General features: G+C 35.5%; 2 protein-coding genes and 1 long non-coding RNA gene across 3 annotated transcripts in view; 1 reads left to right on the top strand and 2 right to left on the bottom strand.

The window, feature by feature from the left end:
* Window positions 1–1993, top strand: part of LOC147835397 (uncharacterized) — a 31388-nt gene extending 29395 nt beyond the window's left edge. The window contains exon 3 of the long non-coding RNA XR_015499866.1: window positions 1472–1993. This is a non-coding gene — a long non-coding RNA (uncharacterized LOC147835397). The remainder of the gene's footprint in view (window positions 1–1471) is intronic.
* cerkl (CERK like autophagy regulator) overlaps window positions 1–12512 on the bottom strand; it is a 195866-nt gene extending 183354 nt beyond the window's left edge. Inside the window, exon 1 of the mRNA NM_001089474.1 lies at window positions 12090–12512. Coding sequence (NP_001082943.1) covers window positions 12090–12423 — 334 coding nt within the window. The 5' untranslated portion in view covers window positions 12424–12512. The remainder of the gene's footprint in view (window positions 1–12089) is intronic.
* Window positions 12513–14596: 2084 nt separating this feature from the next.
* neurod1 (neuronal differentiation 1) lies at window positions 14597–17768 on the bottom strand. Its single transcript, NM_130978.2, has 2 exons — window positions 17620–17768; window positions 14597–16690 (listed from the first exon to the last, which is right to left on the bottom strand). The coding sequence occupies exon 2, from the start codon at window positions 16679–16681 to the stop codon at window positions 15629–15631; it is 1053 nt and encodes a 350-aa protein (NP_571053.1). The 5' UTR covers window positions 16682–16690; window positions 17620–17768; the 3' UTR covers window positions 14597–15628.
* Between the last annotated feature and the right edge of the window lie 2754 nt (window positions 17769–20522).

The raw sequence follows: 20522 nt of genomic DNA on the forward strand, positions 1-20522 counted from the left end.
TGTCTGTGATAAATATTGCGATATGAATACAGTTTCACAAGAGAGATTGATTAGCACTATTAGACGGTTTTTTAATGAGTCTTATAGAATTCAGCTACAGAAATTGAATAATCACAATGAAATTGAATAATCACAATAATACTTAGAGCAAGTAAAAGTTTTCACCTTCAGAAGAAATAAGTCAAAAATTTGAGTTTTCCTTAAAACAAGCTAAATTATCTCTCAGTGGGCTAAGCAAAATGATTTTAAAATTAGCACTGAATTTAGAAATAGTTTTAAAACAATTTTTTGCGCTTAACAAACAAAATTAATTATGTAAGCTAATGGATGTCTTCAGTGAATGTGTACAACACGTTTCCTTATCCACGAAAGAGAATAAGAGCAAGTTAAGGCCGATTGGAGGAGGCTCGTTCTTTATCCTTGTGCTGCAGATGCTCTATTTAACTGTTTTCTCGCTAGTGAAGCATTTAGTTTTTCTTCTCACAAAGTCCACCATGTAAATAGCAAATGTGCCATGGCACGACACAACTGACTCTTATGGGGAATGGGAGAGAAGACTGATTGGTTTATTCTCAAAACACACCCATAACTCATTAAGAGAATAAGCTAATGGGAGAGCGTATTTTTCCATCCTTAAAATAGCAAAAGAGGATTCGGACATGCCCTTAATGCTTTTGTGCCCTGCGCTTTAGACTTTGTGTCTAGATTATTAAAATAGAGTCCTTATTATGCTTTCAACTGGAGTCAAATGTGTCCCTTAGCTTTATTTTAAACATATTACTAAAAAACAACATTATTTAATCGTAACAAACAGAATTGCTCAGCTTAAAAACATTTTATATTTTGATAATATGTTTAACTTGTCTCCTTTTTACAATGACACCATGATTAATTAACACAATTTATTGTCACACAATTTCTTACCTAATTCATTGTTTCTTGTGTATTATTGTCTTAATGAATATAACCCTCAGTTTAAAAATTTAATTATTTAGCAAACTATATTTGTATAACAATAATTACTCTGCTTGTCTGTATTTTATTTATAAAGAACTGTTAAATTTATTAATGGCATTTAAGGCAAGTACTGTACATTTAAAAGTAATTTTAGTCATTTTAATTAAATTACCTAAAAATTAAAAGTAATCCTATTTTTGGATACGTAATTTAATTACTTTGTAATTACACTCAACACCGCTTCTATATATCAAAATTTACTGCAAAAACAAATGATCTATTAAAGAAAAGGTTTTGCTTCTTATAGGTTAGAAATAATGCATTGTTAACCAGATTTAAATGCATGCAAACACTTTAAAAGCTTTTCACAGATGGATTTCAACTCAGTGTTTATATGCAGCATGCCTCTCTTACTTAAACTGTTGCCTTTTGGATTAAGTTCTAGGATTAAAAAAATTAAAAAGTATGTATTTGCAATCTCTGACCCAACCGCTTTGTTTGTATACGTCTACAGAGCCAGAGGTAAAAGCAGCACACATGGCATGAACCCACCAGAGTGATCTAAATGAACTGCGTGGACTGGAGGCGTGAACTGCTCTGGCACCCAGATCAAATCACAGTGTTTGTACATTCAACAGACAAACTGAAGCAAAGCCAAGGCCAATGCTAAGCAAATTCAGGGTTCAAAAAGTCAAACCCAGATCCCTTTGGCAAACAATCTCCCGCAAGTCTCCCGCGTGCTTCTGTGGTCGTGGCTGAATATGAGGCCAATTCGGCGAGCTCTACTTATTTGTTAAAGGTGAGCTAACTGGCATGTTTATTCTAGATGTGCTGTAGGTGAGGCCATCGGAGACTTGGTGGTATTTTTACAACATACAGTAGAAATAGTGCTGACTTCTAAAAAAGGAAACTTGATATATTATTTACAGTGTGTCCTGTTGTCAGCTGTGAGCTGAAAAAATATGAAAGTTCTGTCAACATTTACTCACACTCATGTCATTCCCATCTTTTTTTCTGACAAATAATAAAGCGTCACAAAAGTACTGGGGAAGGACAAAAGCTATTTTTTAGTCAATGATGACTAATATTCAGATTGGATTCCCTTAAAGTGCACTTTTTTAAAGATTTAAGATAAGTCTTTTGTGTCTCCAGAATGTGTCTGTAAGGTTTCAGCTTAAAACACCCATCAGATTGTTTATTATATCTTTCTGAATATTGGAATTTCCTGCTCTGTACACAATTTAACTGTTTTTGTTGCCTGTGCCTTTAAAGGTTTACGAAACCCTGGAGTACTTTTTTGAGATTTTAACAGATTTGTGTGTGTTGAGCATCAGTTAAGACATTGTTAGCACCTGTTAGCTGTAATTGTGGGCAAAACTGGATAATTTGGAGCTTTTGTCAGCTAATTTCAGCTTCTGGGTTTGAAATGATTTTTGGGGTGAAATCAAAATCGATCAAAATCGACGATGTAGGGCAGAACTGCAAGTGCAAAGATGACGTGTCAGTTTCTCATTATTATTCATAGCAGAGTTTTCTTGTCCTATGAGAAGAGCCGGCTTCTTAATTATTCATGACTGCATGTCCTTTCCGAAGGCAAAGCAGACCTGCCTGTGCCAAGCTGTGAGGTCCTACGTTGATGATTGTGTGAGACCGCGTCCACGGACCCATGGCACACTGTATTTAGCTGTTAGTGAAGGGTCGTATGTGTTTGTTTCCATGATCCACGGGGTTTGTTGCATGTTTTCCCTACAATGCTGCCAGGGCCAATACAGCAACACTTTTTTCTTTATATTATTGAAATATCTATTAAATAATTATTATTTTCATGAAATATTTTGAATATTTAGGATTATAACATTTAAAGTTATAAAATTACTAATATATTGCAATATTATAATATTTAAATATTCACCAATATCTAGATGGGTTTGCATTTTATATGATTTTTTTATTTATCAAAATATAATTTTTATTTATGAAACAGTGCTTTTAAATTGTTATATAAAGAATAATTCAATTGTTCAATAATTTATGCTCATTTTTTCATTTTCAGTTCTACATTAACTATTAGGATTTATTAAAAACATGTTTGGTTCTCAAAATGACCTTTGAGTTTCCTCAACTCGGAATTGTGTTCGACCAGAAAACGTACTACAATTTAGTTTGCACATGTATGCAACGTTAATGCTTTTAGCTAATTTTCTACCGTACATGTTTGGAGGCTCACTGAGGCGTAATGTAAGAGACAAGTAGCTAGCAGAGCTATGTTTGTTGTGGAATTAATATGATTTGCAAAATGTATATACGTTGTTTTTTTTTTTTTGATTTTTTTTTGGATAATGCATACAAAACATTGGATGGATAGGCCATTATACAGTATGCCTAAAATGTTAATTTGGTTATTTTTCATATGACAAAACAAGTAAAGCATTTTCAGTGCAAAAAAAACAAACATGTTTAAAAATGTTATTAAATATTATTTAGTTATTCACACATTAAAATGTATTTTTGCTTTGATGACAATGCAAATAAAATGCATAATCACAAATTAAACACAGATATCAAATCAAGTCTGAAATCCAACACACACTGTTGTCATAGAAACAGGCACTGAAATGCCACATTGCAATCATGTAATTTGATATTGTGTTTGTCCGCTGGTTAATGTCCTCCAATCTCTCTCTTGGTTGCTTGTTTTGAGGGATCAGGGGCAATATTCTGTTATCTGTTATCCCTCGGCAGAAAAAAAGCACACAAGCGTCAAATAGAGAACCCCAGCATATCGGGATCTTGCTGTCATTTTTTGGCATTTTCAAGAGAACATTTGGTAAAGGCCATAGGGGGTTATTAGATGAATGCTTTCTGTGTAATGAGAGCTCTGGCTTAATAACATTAGCTTGGATCACAGATGAAAAGTACTGTCTATAAAGCTTACGCTGACTGAAAGTCTCTCTTGCACTCGGCAGCGATCACACTTTGAAGTGCATGCGCAAAACAACAGCCAAAGACAGCAAGTACATGCCTCAGCTTCAAACTGCTGGGCGTGTTTCAAAAAATTGTTTCATTTTTTCCCCATTTGGTTTGCTTTGCTGATCAATCGAACGATGTAAATCAGGAATCCGCTCTTGAAGGGCTTTTTTAATGATTTCCTCTAGCTTAAATAGCAACGCCAAGGTTGTGGGTTCGATTCCCAGATAAAGTGTGAACTGATAAAATGTGTACCTTGAAGTTGCTTTGGATAAAAGCGTCTGCCAAATGCATAAATGTACATGTAATGAATACCTTAAAGGAACGCTCCACTTTCTTTGGAGGCTCTTAAATGGAAAAGTACGGTGGCCAAGAGAGCTTAACGTGCTGCAATTTAAGATAACGCATGCAATTGAGAAACTATCTTTATCCATTTCACAGCACATGTGCAGCAAATCCTCACACACAAACCCGTAAAAAACTGCAGCATTTTCACTCAATGCAAACAATTTATGAAAATGTGCTGCATTTTTTCACAGTGCAAACAATTTACGAAAACGCCTGCATTTTTTCACAATGCAAACAATTTACGAAAATGCCTGCATTTTCTCACAACGCAAACAAATTAATAAAATGCACTGCCTTTTCTCGCAATGCAAACAATTTACGGAAATGCCTACATTAACTCACAACGCAAACAATTTACAAAAATGCTTGCATTTTCTCACAATGCATACAATATACAGAAATGCCTGCATTTTCTCACAATGCAAACAATTTACCGAAACGCCAGCATTTTCTCACAACACAAATAATTTACGAAAATGCACTGCATTTTTTCACAGCACAAACAATTTACAAAAACGTCTGCATTTTTTCACAACGCAAACAGTTTAGCAAAATGTGTCGCGTTTTCTTACAGCACAAACTATTTAGGAAAATGCTTTTTCTCACAGCGCAAACAATTTACGAAAACGCTGCATTTTCTCACAGTGCAAACCATTTATGAAAACGGGCTGCATTTTCTCTCAGTGCAAAAAAATTACAAAAACACAATGCATTTTCTCACAGCGCAAACGATTTATGAAAATCTGATATTTGAAAGGTGAGTTTATTTGGTTGTTTATTTTGATATACCAATTCCTGTGTTTTTTGTATTTATTAATCTAAATAACCATAACCCAAATAGCCAAGTCTGTCGCGTTTTAGGGTCTCCTTGAAACATTTTCATTGTGTTGTGAAAAAAAGCAGCACATTTACATAAAATGTTTGCATTGTGAGAAAATGCAGCACATTTTGTTAATTGTTTGCATTGTGTGATAATGCAGCAGGTTTTTTTATGTGTTTGTGTTGTAAGGATTTGCAGCATCTTTTCTCAATTTGCTGGTGTTTTTTATAATTGCACATGTTTTCTTAAATTGCAGCATTGCAGCCACCGTAAAATAGATATTTTACATCTCTCCTGAGTTAAACAGTTGAATTTTATAATACGTATATCCATTCAGCCGATCTCCGGGTCTGGAGGGAACACTTTTAGTTAGCTTAGCATAAATCATTGAAACAGATTAGACTATTAGCATTTTGCTCAAAGAAAAATATACTTTTGATAATTTTTCTTTTTAATGCTTCACTCTTTTGTACATTGTGTACTAAAATCAACAGAAAATGAGAAGCTGCTATTTTATAGGTCGATAGATCTGGGAACTATAGTCTCATTCCGGCATAATAATCAAGGAACTTTGCTGTCTTACCATGGCTGAAGCAGGTACAATGATATATATTATATGCCACATTAAAAAAAATGTTCCTTTAAAGATTACACCAAACCAAAATAAGATACTCATCTGTTCACTAATGCACGTTATACAGTCAAAATTATTAGCCTTCTTGTTAATTTTTTTGTGTTCAAATATTTCCCAAATTATGTTTAATAATTTTTCACAGTATTTTCTATAATATTTTTTTTCCTCTGGAGAAAGTCTTATTTGTTTTATTTTGGATAGAATAAAAGCAGTTTTTTTTTTTTTACTTCAGTATTATTAAGCAATGTATATATCTTGAAAAAAAAAATCAAATCTGGCAAAGAAAATCACTAATCAGTTATTAGAAATGAAAAAAAAAATGAAAATCAGTTATTAGAAATGAACCATTAAAACTATTTTGTTTAGAAATGTGTTGAAAAAAATCTTCTTTACATTAAGCAGAAATTAAGGAAAAAATATACAGGGAAGCTAATAATTCTGTCTTCAACTCTATATATTTCTTGCAGTTTCCACATAAATAAAAAAAATATATTTTTACATCTATTTACTGAATTTTCCCTAGAAGAGAAAACAACATGGGCTTAGAATTTCACAGATATTGAATGAAATCAAATCCTTCTAAAAAGTCGTACAGTTATCTTCTTAGGGTAATGATGCAGATGGTAGTTTTGAGTATCATTTACTTGGACATTTGCTAACTGTCCACAAGACTGACAGATGCCCTACTTTAGGTGGTCACAACAGTCAGCCGGGGTCCATTACCAACACAGCTGTTACACATGAGTTTCTGGCAGAATTCACGTTACCCCCATTTCCCCCTTTTTTATTTGGATTGCTGTGTTGTTGTAGCTCTCTTTTGCTTGTGTTGTTATTATAGTAGGGAACAACAGATCCTGAATGACCCACACTGGGCTTATTTCTGGTTCTAATGTGTAAGGTGATCTGGAAAAAAAATATGTAGGGAATAACTGATGATGGGATTGCTGAGTAAATATAAAATCTTTAAAGTGGTTGATAATTGATCATTAATCGGGCTGGGGTCAATAATTCCACTTACTGTATCTGTGTGGTTCTAAGGCGATCAAAAATATGTATGAAATAATTGATGATGGATTGCTGAATTAATTTTTTAAAATGCTCGCATGAGGTTATTTTCTGATAATTAAATGGCTCAAGGTCAATAATTCAACTTATTGTGTTTGTCTGCGTTTGTGTTTCTGTGTTTGTGTTTTTGAGTGTGTGTGTATGTCTGAACTGTATATGTGTTCATATGAGAAAGAGAGCAGAAGGAATAGTATGTTTTCTGTAGTCATTCATTAATTTTCCTTCGGCTTAGTCCCTTTATTCATTAGGGGTCGCCAAAGCGGAATGAACCACCAACATATCCAGCATGTTTTATGCATCTGATGCCCTTCCAGCTGCAACCCAGTTCTGGGAAACATCCATACACACTCATTCACACACATACACGACAGCCAACTTAGTTTATTCACTTCACCTACCATATCTTTGGACTTTGGGGGTAACTAGAGCACAGGAACACCACATAGAAATGCCTACTGACCCAGCCAGGACTCAAAGCAGTGACCTTCTTGAGCCACCGTGTCACTGTTCTGTAGTCAATATGATCTAATTTTGTGTATAAAAAAATGTTAACGTCTGTAAATGTCATCCTATAATTACAGTGCTGTGTAGTAAATGATTAAAGGGATAGTTCAACCAAAAATGAAGTGAATCAAGTGGTTCTAAACTAATTATACATTCTTTTCTTGTGTTAAATACAAAATAAGATATTCTTAAAAATATCATATGCAGCCGTTGACATCTATAGCAGGAACAAAAACGAATAAAGGATGAGCAAATGATGACAAAATTTTAATTTAGAGTGAACTACCCCTTTAAATGTAATATGGATCGTTCCAAAAGTTGGATATAATTACTTGGATTACATACCTTTTTTTTTTTTTTTTTGACATGGACATCACAGGCGACGCAGTGGCGCAGTAGGTAGTGCTGTCGCCTCACAGCAAGAAAAATGAATGACAACAAATGAATGGACATCACTATTACAATGGACAACCAAATGCATTTGTTTAAGTGTTTTAGCAGACTTGCTAATTCTCAACACCTGTCCACAGGAGGCTTGACAAAATAAAAACATTATAAATACATATAGACAATATGGCAACGCGGTGGCACAGTAGGTAGTGCTCTCGCCTCACAGCAAGAAGGTCGCTGGTTTGAGCCTCAGCTGGGTCAGTTGGCATTTCTGTGTGGAGTTTGCATGTTCGCGTGGATTTCCTTCGGGTGCTCCGGTTTCCCCCACAGTCCAAAGACATGCGTTACAGGTGAATTGGGTAAGCTAAAATTGTCCGTAGTGTATGAGTGTAAATGAGAGTGCATGGGTGTTTATTGGTGATGGGTAACAGCTGGGAGAACATCCCCTGCGTAAAACATATGCTGGATTAGTTGGCGGTTCATTCCGCTGTGGCGACCCCTGATTAATAAAGGGACTAAGCGGAAAAGAAAATGAATGAATGAATCAATGAATAAACAACATTATAATTCTTTCCATAAAAGTACTGAAGGCAAAAGCAAAGACGACATGATCAAACCAACTAATAGTAAACTATTTTGTGTAAACACTGCCTTTAACCAAACTTTTTAAGAACACTACTAAAAATATTACTATATATACTAATATTAAATATATTACTTTCTAATTTTAGGTTAACGTGTAAATCATTCCACAATTTGGTTCCCTTAACAGAGAAAGCAGATTGACCAAAGGAGGTCTTACACTTTGGTACAAGACAGTCACCATTAGCAGTTGCTCGTATGACTCTGTGAGAGGTTTGATGCCTACTGATTACATCTAAAAACAACATTTATAAATTTAAAAGTTCTCATATTTTATAACCTTTATTTTACCAGGTAAAGCACATTGAGATTAAAAATCTCTTTTACAAGAGTGTCCTGGCCAAGATTATTCAATTCAATTCAATTCACCTTTATATGTATAGCGCTTTTACAATGTATATTGTGTCAAAGCAGCTTCACATAAAAGATCATAGTAAATTGAAACAGTGTAGTTTAGTTTTCAAAGTTTAAGTTCAGTTCAGTTAAGCTCAGTTCAGTGTGGTTCAATAATCACTAATGAGAGTCCAAACACTGAAGAGCAAAATTAGGCAGTATACAGTTCACATGGGGTTTAAACAAAAAGCAAATAACAGACAACGTCATTCATCCATCAAAACACACATACAATGACAGTTAAAAACTATTCAGAACATCTACAGGCCAAGTTTCAAACTCCAAATCATTTAAAATCTTGTTTAAAGCATGTAGTGAAACCAACTCTTTAAACTGCAACTTTGTTTGGAGGTTTTTCCATGCAAAATGTGCTGCATATTTAAAAGCCTTTGTTCCAAAATAAAAGCAGACTATACAGTAACCTACATTATTACAAATTATTTACGCAATGGCAATAAATTATTCACAAAGTATTGATTCTCCCTTTTCTCTCCCACTCTCTTTTAAATTAACATTCCTAAAAATTCTGCTTTGTGACCTAATGTTTAGCTATTGAGTATTTACATTATGGCAAAATCTGATGGCAATGTAAATATGATTAAAACAACTTTTTTGAGATTGAAAGCTGTGATCCTTTAGCTGTACTAGGTTGCAGCTGGAAGCGCATCCACTACATAAAACATATGGTCGATAAGTTGGCGGTTCATTCCGCTGTGGCAACCCCAGATAAATAAGGGACTAAGCTGAAGGAAAATTAATGAATTTGTGATCAATACTTCTAAACTTGGGAACAAATTTAAAAGTGGCCTTTACTATTGATTTATTTTAAAACGGGTGAGGGGTTTTGTCCTTTTGTTTATGCTCTTTATGCAGAACTCTTTTTTAATTATTATTTCATGTTAACCCCATGGCTTCACTGTAAGCTTTAAAACATAATATTAGAGCTGTAAATGAGGCTTGAGCAATTGATATGAGAGAGAGAGAGAGAGAGAGAGAGAGAGAGAGAAATTCTGATTTATTTTTGTATTGATTTGTATGAATAATATGATATGTTGAATAATAATATAATATATTGAATATTAATGTGATTTATTGAATAATGTGATGTATTGTTAAAATTGTATTTAAATATTATATATAAATATCACCTTTTTACTACTATTTACTGTGTGTATTGTTTTTTATTATTAGATATATGTTACTTTTCATGTAAACTTTATAACTGCTTTGGCAATACATTTGTAACATTTGTCATTAAAATAAAGCAATTATTGAACTGAACTGAATTGAATTGAGAGAGAGAGAGAGAGAGAGAGAGAGAGAGAGAGAGAGAGAGAGAAAGAGAGAGAGAGAGTTAAAGTGTTTGAATTACTTCAGTTTGTGCATCTCTCTAAAGCAGAGATGCCCAAACTAAGGGCCTGCGGGTCATAGTTGGCCCATTGTAAACTTTGATTTGGCCTGCCATCCCATCTGAGAAGTTTGGGAGAATTTTGGGGAGGGTTGGGGTTAATGGTTTTAATACACATAGTCATTTCTTATAAGGTAACTTGTTCATTTTATTTTTAAGCTACAAAAAAACAAACTTAAATTAAATGTTGTAAATGAAGGCAGGTGCTGCTTAACTTGTGCATTTGACATTAAACTCTATGTTATAAACTGAATTCTTATGTTTTCATTTAATAGGTTCAATATAAAATGTAAAGGAAAATATATAATGGATTCATCAATATGCTTAAAGTAATGTTTTCTATTTATTTTTAAATAAATGAGGAAATTATTCACGGAAACTTAGTAATACAGCTTGATAAATATATCAAGCATAAATATATCAAGCTGTATTACTAAGTTTCCGTGAATAATTTCCTTTACTTTCGGCCCACGACCCTCAATCAAGTTTGTTTTTTGGCCCTTCATAAAAAAAGTGTTTAGTAACATGTCTCTACTAATAGTAAAAGTGCAAGATTCAAACAGCACTGTTACTAAAATGTTATTCAGAAATGTCATGTATCTTTTCTGTTGTTATGCTGTTTTAATGCTAAATTCATGGATGGCACTGACATAATATTCCTGTAAAATTACACTTGCTTGAGTGTGTCTCTACATGTGTACATTTGTTTTAGAGAGAGAGCAAGAGAAAGAGAGTATGTGCTTTCCATAAATAATAAAACGATTTCATGAGGGAAAACAAGGAAATATTTTGTCATTTTTATCCTACTGTTTAAATCATTCATTGCTCAGGGTCTTTGTGGGTTTTGGCCCTTTTGTTGTTGGCTGTAAGAATATAAGTAAAAATCACTGCTCTTTAAGTGATATGGAATATGATCAAGATTTGCTTTGTACTTCCTTCCTGAAAAGAACTGCACAAGTGCACATCAAGTTAAAATGTTCATCAATCAATCAAAATCAAGCACTGAAACATTATTCTACTTAATATAACTGATAAAGCAGCTTAATTTTTTGTTAAAAGCATATATTTTTATTTCAAACCTTTAAATTAGCTATTATAACAGTAAACTATTTGTAACAAATTTGTTCTACCCCATATACTGAACATGGATTTATACATTATATATTGCATTATATCAATATTAAATACCATGCATGTCTACAATGTCTTATTTCAAATGGTTCTTGTTTTAAAACTCCAATTAGCACTGCAAGCTTTATTTTTAAAAGTGTTCAAAGAATAAATTATGTCTTAGTTAATGATTAAAACAGGGGTATAGGCTAATAAAGTCTATATGCAAGTCTATACATTTTTTTGATGCAAAATAAGGTTTGTGTATTAAAGACATATGTGTGCAGCAGTGTTTTTGTACAAAACAGAAGATAACACTTTAGTTTAATCTTCAAAATTACCAAGTGGATTATTACCTGCTTATTATTAAGATAATGGCTGTTTCTGTCTACTTATAAAGTACATATTGTGCATTCTACGTCCCTAAACCTAGCTATTAACTTAATAACTATTAATGTGCACCAAGGAGTTTATTGAGCTAAATTGAGTTAATGGTTTGTTAACAGCGAGAATTGTACCTTAAAATAAAGTGTGACCAAACAGAAGTATAGAGAAATACATTATATTTCTAAAATGTATCATTCTAAAACTCTAATTTATGCATTGTTTGATTGTTTACTTTTTGTCTCAATCTCAGCGAACCATTTTATCCATAGCTGAGATTGTATCTGTCTTGTACACAAAGCCGTAACCGTGTCTATAAACATGATAAATTAATACACTGCTTGCTAAGATGACTTTAAGCGCCTCACACACACACACACACACAAACACACACGCACACACAGGAAGTAAACACAAGTGTACAGTCCCCCTGGAAACGGGTGTAAACAGGGCGCATCGCTGCTCACCTGTAGGGGTCTCGGGCTGAATGGGCGTCCATGTTACCCGCGTTGTCGTAAGAACTACGTCGTGGCTCTTTTTTTCAATTTGGAAGATTCCTCGTACAATCGGTTCGTCCGGTCTGTATTTAGTTTCTACTCGCTCCTTGTAGTCTTCTTCGGGGCATAACTGAGGGGCCGAAACGGAGCGCTTCTGACTTTGCTTCTGTTTTCTCTTTTTCTTTTTTGTCTTTACTCGCTTCTCCGTCCCGTGAGGAGACACCGGTTGCGTCTCGCGCAACTCTTCCTGACTCTCCGACCACGCGTTGAGGACACTTATCGATTTACACGGGGATTCAAGCATAGTGTGTATGTTTTGAGGGCAAACTCGCCTGTGTGTATTAATTTACCGCTCCCGGTCGCTAGGCTCTTGAGGAAGTTCCTCGCGTCTCCATGCACCTCTACAGCGCGCGCGCCCGCCGAGCTTTCTCAGCCGAGCACGCGCGCAGCCCTCACTGCCTGTTATTAGGCTACTATTGAAGCAATTTAACAAATGTGTATATACGTGAAATGCTATATTAATTTCTAATCATCCGTTTTATATACTTGTAGGCCTGTAATAAATCGTTTGATTTATTATCAATAGGTAGTCTACTACTGACAATTAAAAATATATATAGGCCTATATTTTCAGCAAACCTTTCTAAAGGCTTGTAAAAATGGATAATAGGTAGCAGTTCTACAAATAGGGACAGAATCCATAAGCCTATAGAAAATAGGCTTATAATCCGGGCATGGCAAAAAAAAAGTCACTATAGACCATATCAGTGTAGTGCTGCATTGGCCCATGGACATTTCCTGCTTGTTGTCAAACTATTTAAGTTGTTACACAACTGTAACAAACGTCAATTTAATCATAACTTAATGTTTAAACCACTATCATAACATTGGGATTCTCTGAAGCTATGATAATTAAAAATGTAAAACAGGAAATACGTTAGGACCATTGTTATGTGTTGTTTACATCCCTCAAAATGGTCTATTGGATTGCTTATTAATACTATTAGTTTTAAAAGTAAATAGGTACATATAGTTAGATATATACTAATTTTAGAAAATATATAACGCATGACCAAACATGTTTAACTAGAGTTTACTATGTTGTTAAATGCATTTATACAATATGCATGTCATATTTTAACGAATGATAATGGTCTGCTAAGCATTCAGCCATATTAGCCTACTATGTCATGAGGTGTGTAAATTCCCTTAAACAGCACCTTGGACAGTTCCTGGATGTGGAAAAAAACTTTTGAAACTACTAACCGTTACTAAATCCCTATTGATTTCCCCTTTTATGGCAGATTGTTTTTTTTTATTGTTTTGTTTATAAATACATCAGTTTCAGTGTTGAAGTCGTATGAATTCGTAATCGTTTTACTCCAACTATCCTCCAAAAATCGCTCAGCCATCGCATTTACCTTATTTACGGGAGTTTACAAGATGAATTCATTTTATATTATTAATATCATACTTTTTTATCTGTAAAAACTGTAATCCCTAGCATAGAACTTGAGCACGTAATGAATTGTTTCTGTGCACACAAAGCTGTGCTTGTCCAAAATATGCGGGAATTTCAATGACTCTTTTTACACCTCTAGCTTCTTATCTTCATTGTAATCTCTATTTTGCGTGTGTGACAACATGGACGTAATTTAATAAATGACAAAGGCTTTTCTGCTCCTCAAATAAACACAAATTCTAGTACATTTAAGAAGATTTTGTTTGCACGGATGGCTCGAACAGATTATAGACAACTCCGGGACAAATTGATTTAGCTACACGGAAACACTGTATTGTGTTCTTATAATAATTTCTGGAGGCGATACAGAATTAAAGATTTCAAATGTATTTTATAGATGAATTTTAGACCGACTAAAAGGTATGGTGACACGATGATTTTCCGCAATTCTGAATGTCATTGGCGTTATAATGATATCCTATTCTGAGGTGACCTTCTGTTTTTAAATATAGGCTACCTATAAACAATATAGCCATGTTTTATATTATGACTACTCAGCACCTGCCTTGATTTAATATTTATTTTAGCTTCAGGCAATCTATTCAGGTGAGAAGCACCATTACTGCACACTGGAGAACCAAATTGATAAAGCAACTTAAGGTTAAAAAACACCTGATAGTGAATATCCTGCAGGACAGAGTACGATGTGCTTTTATTAATATTCAGAAGTAGAAATTTACATCACCTTGAGAAGTCATATTAAGTAATAAAAAGTAATATAATTAGTTTTAAAATAGTGTCGGGCGTTTACGTTATATAATAGTTTCAAAATACAGTGTCGGGTGTTTAAGTTATATCATCACACAAAAATTCTATAGGCTAAATTTTCGACTTCCTTTATTTGTTTTGTATTTAAATAAATAGGAAATCGTAAGGTATACAGGTAAATACATTCTATGTGTGGCGTAATTCACGCACCACCATGAAGAGTTTTACAGAAACGACTATAAAGATGTTAAATTCAAAACCATTTGTTTTATTTCGTAAATCTCCATCATGAACTGATACACACATACAACAGTCTCAAAACTAGAATGACTTTTAAATCAACCTCTTTTTGGTTGCATCTTCATCATTTGTTCCTTCACAACACAAATTCCAGTCGAAAATACCCGAATAGTTTGAGCAGACTAATTCAGTTCATTATTTATTCTCCATCTTAGAAAGACAGGCCTCTCGATCAGCTTTTTTTTAACACAGGGTGAATTAAAAAGGTGATAGTCAAGCTTTTTTTATTTACAACACTGAGACTTCTAACACCGATTTGTTTTATTTTCTTTTCCTCTTCCCCAGCATTCAAGCAATTCGAATTTCCACAAAGGATCACTGATTGAACATAACATTAGACGGGATTCAGAGGACGGGAATTGTGCAACTCTGCATGATTTTACAGTAATTCATTGCTAAGGCAACATTACAGATTTTTTAGCACTTGCCTGCTGGTTATTACTAGATTGAGTACTGTTTCGTATATAAACGAGAGATAAATCAGTTTTATAAAACATTAACATGGAGGGGTAGCATGGAATGACGCAGGGATCTGACTTTATAAAAATTAACAATTCTATACAAAATCACAACAAAATAATTCAGTATGGGATCGATAAGTAGTAAAATGTAATAGGTTGAAAAATATATCAATCTCTATTAATTTCTATAATTGGCCCAGTATTGGATTAAAAATTGCATAGTTTCCAAATTATTGCTTGTGAGATTTTGTAGCATGGATAATTAACACATTCTGAACAAGGTCACGCCTATTCCCACCTGTGTTTGTGTGTGTGTGTGTCTGTGTGTGTGACCGCAACGTAGAAGCGCTATAGAATACAATACATAAGGTGAACGAGAATCAACCAATTCTCTTTTCTCCTAAAGGCAGTAACAACAATAAATACGTACATAAGATTAAGCATATAATGTTGTTGCTCTTTTTGCATCAGCCATAACAGAATACCGTGTCGAGCAGTCTGATAAAAGTCCATTAGGATCACGAGTCGTGAAATATCGCGTTCAACTGGGCGTTCATGACCCGTTCGTGATGCGAGTGCCCGTCGTACGACATAATGTTCTCCATCGGTATATCACAGCGCTGCGTCGAGCCCGCGTAAAGAGACGCGGCGTGTCCCTGCGCGCCGGCCAGACCCGCTGCCTGATAGTGCATGGTAAACGCGTAGTTCTTCTCGAATTCCGAAGAAGGCTCGTGTTTGAACGAAAAGTTCCCGTTGACGCTTAAAGGCGGGCTAAGGGGTCCGTCAAATGAGGGACTGGTGCAGTCTGTGAGGGTGGTGTCAAAGAACGGCTCCAGTGCGCTCCCGTACGCGTGCGGCTTGACGTGAAAGATGTGAGAGCTGTCCATTGTACCGTACGGAGGGCTGGGAAGACCGGGCGTCTGGTAGGAGTAGGGAAGAGCGGAAAAGGAAGCACTTGCTGTTTGCATATGAGGGGGCATCTCCTGGCTCTGCTCGGGCAGAAAAGTTCTGGGGTTCAGTTGGAGGCATCCTGCGACCAAGTTGGTCGTGGGTTGGGACAAGCCCTTGCACAAGGCCTGCACAAAAGACATCAGGTCGGGGCTTTTGCCCGACCTCAAGATTTCCGAAAGAGCCCAAATGTAGTTCTTGGCTAGTCGGAGCGTCTCGATCTTGGAGAGCTTCTGCGTTTTGGAGTAGCACGGAACAACTTTGCGCAGGCTCTCAAGCGCGTCGTTGAGGCCGTGCATGCGGTTCCTCTCCCGGGCGTTCGCCTTCATGCGCCGCATCTTGAATCTCTGCATACGCGCCTTGGTCATCTTCTTCTTCTTGGGACCCCGTCTTTTCGGCTTGGTGTCGTCGCCGTCTTCTTCCTCCTCTTCTTCTTCCTCGTCGTCCTCATCCTCGAGTCGGTTGAGACCGGCATCATCGTCGTCTTCCATATCGTTGAGCATGGGCTCGCTGGTCTTGTCCACGTCTCGTTCGTCTTGGGAGCTGCTGTGACACTTGTCGGTCCAGTTCGAGCTGCTCTGAGACTCCAGCATCATGCTTTCCTCGCTGTATGACTTCGTCATGTCGGAACTCTGCAAAGCGATAAAGCAGACCTTTACACATTCATTCAGTGACAGTTTTTTTTTTAATATGAGAGACAGTGATGAAATGCACTAGAGCGCACCTCCGAAATGCAACAACACATGACCTGTGGATGAATCATAGCTGCTTACTTTATGCAGCTTTATTATGTAACATCATCAGCCTTCCCTAATCTGATAGACCTCTCGTTTTATTTTGAAATAATGAAGGATTTTAAATGTAGCCCATGTCTGAATAGTTCATACTGTGTAAGACATAAAGTAATATACATATAGGACAGCCTTAAAAAGAAATTTTTTTTGCTCAACGATGAACATTTTTATTCATTTAGGAGAATAAATTGCTCTGTACATTAGTCTGTGATATTGTGATAAGTACGTTCTCACAAGTTCATTGGATTTGCTAACTGGAAAAGCTACATAAGCGTAAAATAAAACAAGTTTAAATTAACTTATTCGACTATTTGGCTACTTGATATATTAAATATATTATACATGAAACAGTATTAGGCTATTTCAGATAAACATTTAAACAATTTTCTCTGAAGTAGGTCTATATTTGATCAAACCTTATTTCTTTATGTATAATTGCAATGAGAAACAAAATCACCTTTCCTTATATTTCACATATCCTTCTTTCAGTTAAGTGGCTGAAATGTGCAATTGGTTGACACTACATTTTAAGCTAACAGTTATTTGAATTTGATCTTTGATTTAACATTTATCTTAAATCCTCTATCATGATGCATTAGCTTACTAAATTTAAACACATTTACAATACCTTAAACTGAGTTTAAAGCTATCATCATACTCATGAGAATGATCTTAATGATTTCTATCTATCCCTGTCTAAATAGTTCAACATTAATGCGTAAAACACAGTAGGTACACATTAATAAAAGACAGAACAGATCACATACCTAGGGTGTGTTGAAAGCTTGTTATGATAGTTTCATGCCCTTCGTGGTATAGGAAGTCCTACGGATTGAAGTCTAGTGTGGCTTGCGCTGATGGGATGCTCTGGTTATATAGCGGTGCTGCTGATGCTGGGAGATGCGCGTGGATGTGTGTCTGCGGCTGCCTCTACAGTCCCACCCTGCGCCCGTGATTGACATCTGGCCCCGCCCCTTCCCCCGGCACGCGCCATATGGCCGACTACGTCAGGAAAACGGCCTCAAGCGTCACGTGATCTCTTTCATTTGTATTCGCCAGAGCTCCGTATTCCGTCCCTTTGTGGCCGAAAGAAAGTGGCCATCTGTCGCCAGTTAGAGACTCCGTGGACCTGTTTGTACCCGCAGGATGGATTAACCCTTTCAAGCGTGGGACACATTCAATCACGACCGGCTCTTTCTTTAGCCACATCCCGTTGTCTTTACGCGGACAATTCTTTATGCGTGTCCATAAATTAGCTCATAATCACGGAGTAGGTTTTGTCACTAATTATCAGCCCGGTTAACAAGAATTAAACAAGTCTAAATTACTGTTATTATTGTACTTTCATTGTTATTTCTAGGGTTAATTAGTTCTATTTATAAAAAATAATAATAAAGGACTCGAATTTTATGATCTTTCCAAAATAGCATTTTTATTTTTTGCAGAATTTGTGGTTTGTCATGATGGATGAGGTATTTGCTGATTATCTTTTACAAATATCTCGTGATATTGATTGTAAACAGTAATTGCAAAGTCTGGCTGAGACCCCGGTAATGAGTGCCCCTCTTTTCAACGCCGGTCGGTCGGCACGCGAGTCGCACGCGCACTGACAAAAAGCCTGTTTCACGGCTCACTAACCTGATCCAACGTCCGAAATCTGCTGTTTTCTATTCAATTTAATATCATTGCCCCTTAAACCCCCCTAAAAAAAAAGAGACCAATGTGATGACCGTTGAAAAGGCGAGTGCAGAAATGAGGGAATAACTATAGACAATGGCTTTTAAACGCACCAGCGTGCAAAGAATAGACCCTTCTTTAATGTTTTAATATAATTAGAAAGACGTTAGACATGTAACAAAAACATTTCCCACTTGATCTTATCATGCCTTCAATAAATAAAGACCTCAGCCGTTTAATAATCGAATTTAATGCGATCTATTATTGCATTTGAATCTGTTCAAACACTTTAAAACCACCAGTAATTATTATAATTTAGGTTTGCTCAGCTTTAAATTAAGCAACTGTTCAGCCAGCATGCACACAACACATTTTGTGCTTATTTAATCTAGGTAGTGCAATTATTTTTATCCAACTCTGAGTTGAGTATCTCGGCGCAGTCCTCCCTTGCTGTTTGCTCATGCGTGCAAAATATTTCATTTCCATTGTTTGCTTATCTGTGTTTATCTCTCCTGACATCTGTTAATGGCCTACCGCAGACATTTGATAACCAGGTAACCGTGAAGTGTCCACGGGCCCTCCTGGACTCTGAGTGCTTCTAATCTTTCTCATAAAAATCGACAAGTTTGCGCCGGTCAAAGGTCCGAAAGCAAGCCGTCTGTTTGCCTGCGTGTGTCTCTCCTGTTGCCATGCAAACCCAGAGATGTGAGGGGAGTGATTTCAGCACCACTGACAGCAACTCGTTGGACTTTTGTGTCGCTTTTAGTTCATGCTTTTCACGCTTTTCCTCGACGTCCCACACATTGGCACTCTTTATTTTATGTGAGATTATAGTAGTCCATAAATTACAGGCGTATAAAAATATACAGGCTCTGTATGATGTCATGTTACATTCATGCCAGGTTTATTTGCACTGTTAGCCTGTCTATTATCTAGAGAAGAATAAACAAAGGGACAGTTTTTTAAAGAAATGCCTACGTGAATAATTAAATAATTTCTTAGCTAGCCTTTTTTGTAACTTTAAGGTGATCAACTAATCAAAGTAATCATTGCATCGTGAAATATTAGAAAACATATTACAAAACATCTCAAATAGTTTTTAAAATGAGGATTTTTACGAATCTTAAAAATCTTTTATTTGTTAATCATCTTTGAATAAGCACCAGAAAGAGCTTTATTGCCAGGTATGTTCACACATACGAGGAACTTGTTTTCATGACAGAATTCTACAATGCAACAGAATTACAGAGACAGGACAAAAAAAAACAGATAATAAATATATTTAAAAAATAGAAGTAAGTAGTGACTGCAAATTTACAAATGGATAAGTGTATGTGCAGCTGTTATGAGCGAATTGGCATGTAAAGTATGTTGTTAAATAAGTGTATATGTTTGTATAAAAGTAACATTTGGTTTTTGTTCAAACTACTTCTATAAAATGAGCTTGAACAACTCAATTACCGAGTTTTTTTTGGGGACAACTTAATAATTTTATGTTCATTCAACTTAAGTTTATATCAAATAATAAGCTAACTTAATTCCTTCGTGTTGTCCCAACTCAAATCAATTGTGTGGAACCCACATTTTTAGTGTAGTAATAGCCTACCATTTTGGGCTCCTCACAACATGGGGACAACAAAAAGAGATAATAAGAATATTTTAAAAATAGAAGTAGTGAATGCAATTATACAAATTGACTACATGTATATTACTATACGTTATATGTGCAGCTGTTATGTGCGAATTGGCATTTAAAGAAAGTTATTGCATAAGTGTGTATGTGTAAAAAAAGTGTATAACAAGTAGTGATGTTTGTTTCACAAATGTTTGTTGCATTGTTTCATCGATGTAGCGTCCGAAACAAACAGCGATGAAGGATTGTTACTTTGTTCGTGATGCATTTAGCGCAAGAACCACTAAGCTAATTCTTTCCCAGAGTTTATTTTACTTTATTTTGTTAGCCTACCCTTTTGTACATTGATTTCGAGCATAA

The sequence above is a fragment of the Danio rerio genome, chromosome 9, assembly GCF_052040795.2.
Source record: "Danio rerio strain M-AB ecotype USA chromosome 9, GRCz13ab, whole genome shotgun sequence".
Classification (NCBI taxonomy): domain Eukaryota; kingdom Metazoa; phylum Chordata; class Actinopteri; order Cypriniformes; family Danionidae; genus Danio; species Danio rerio.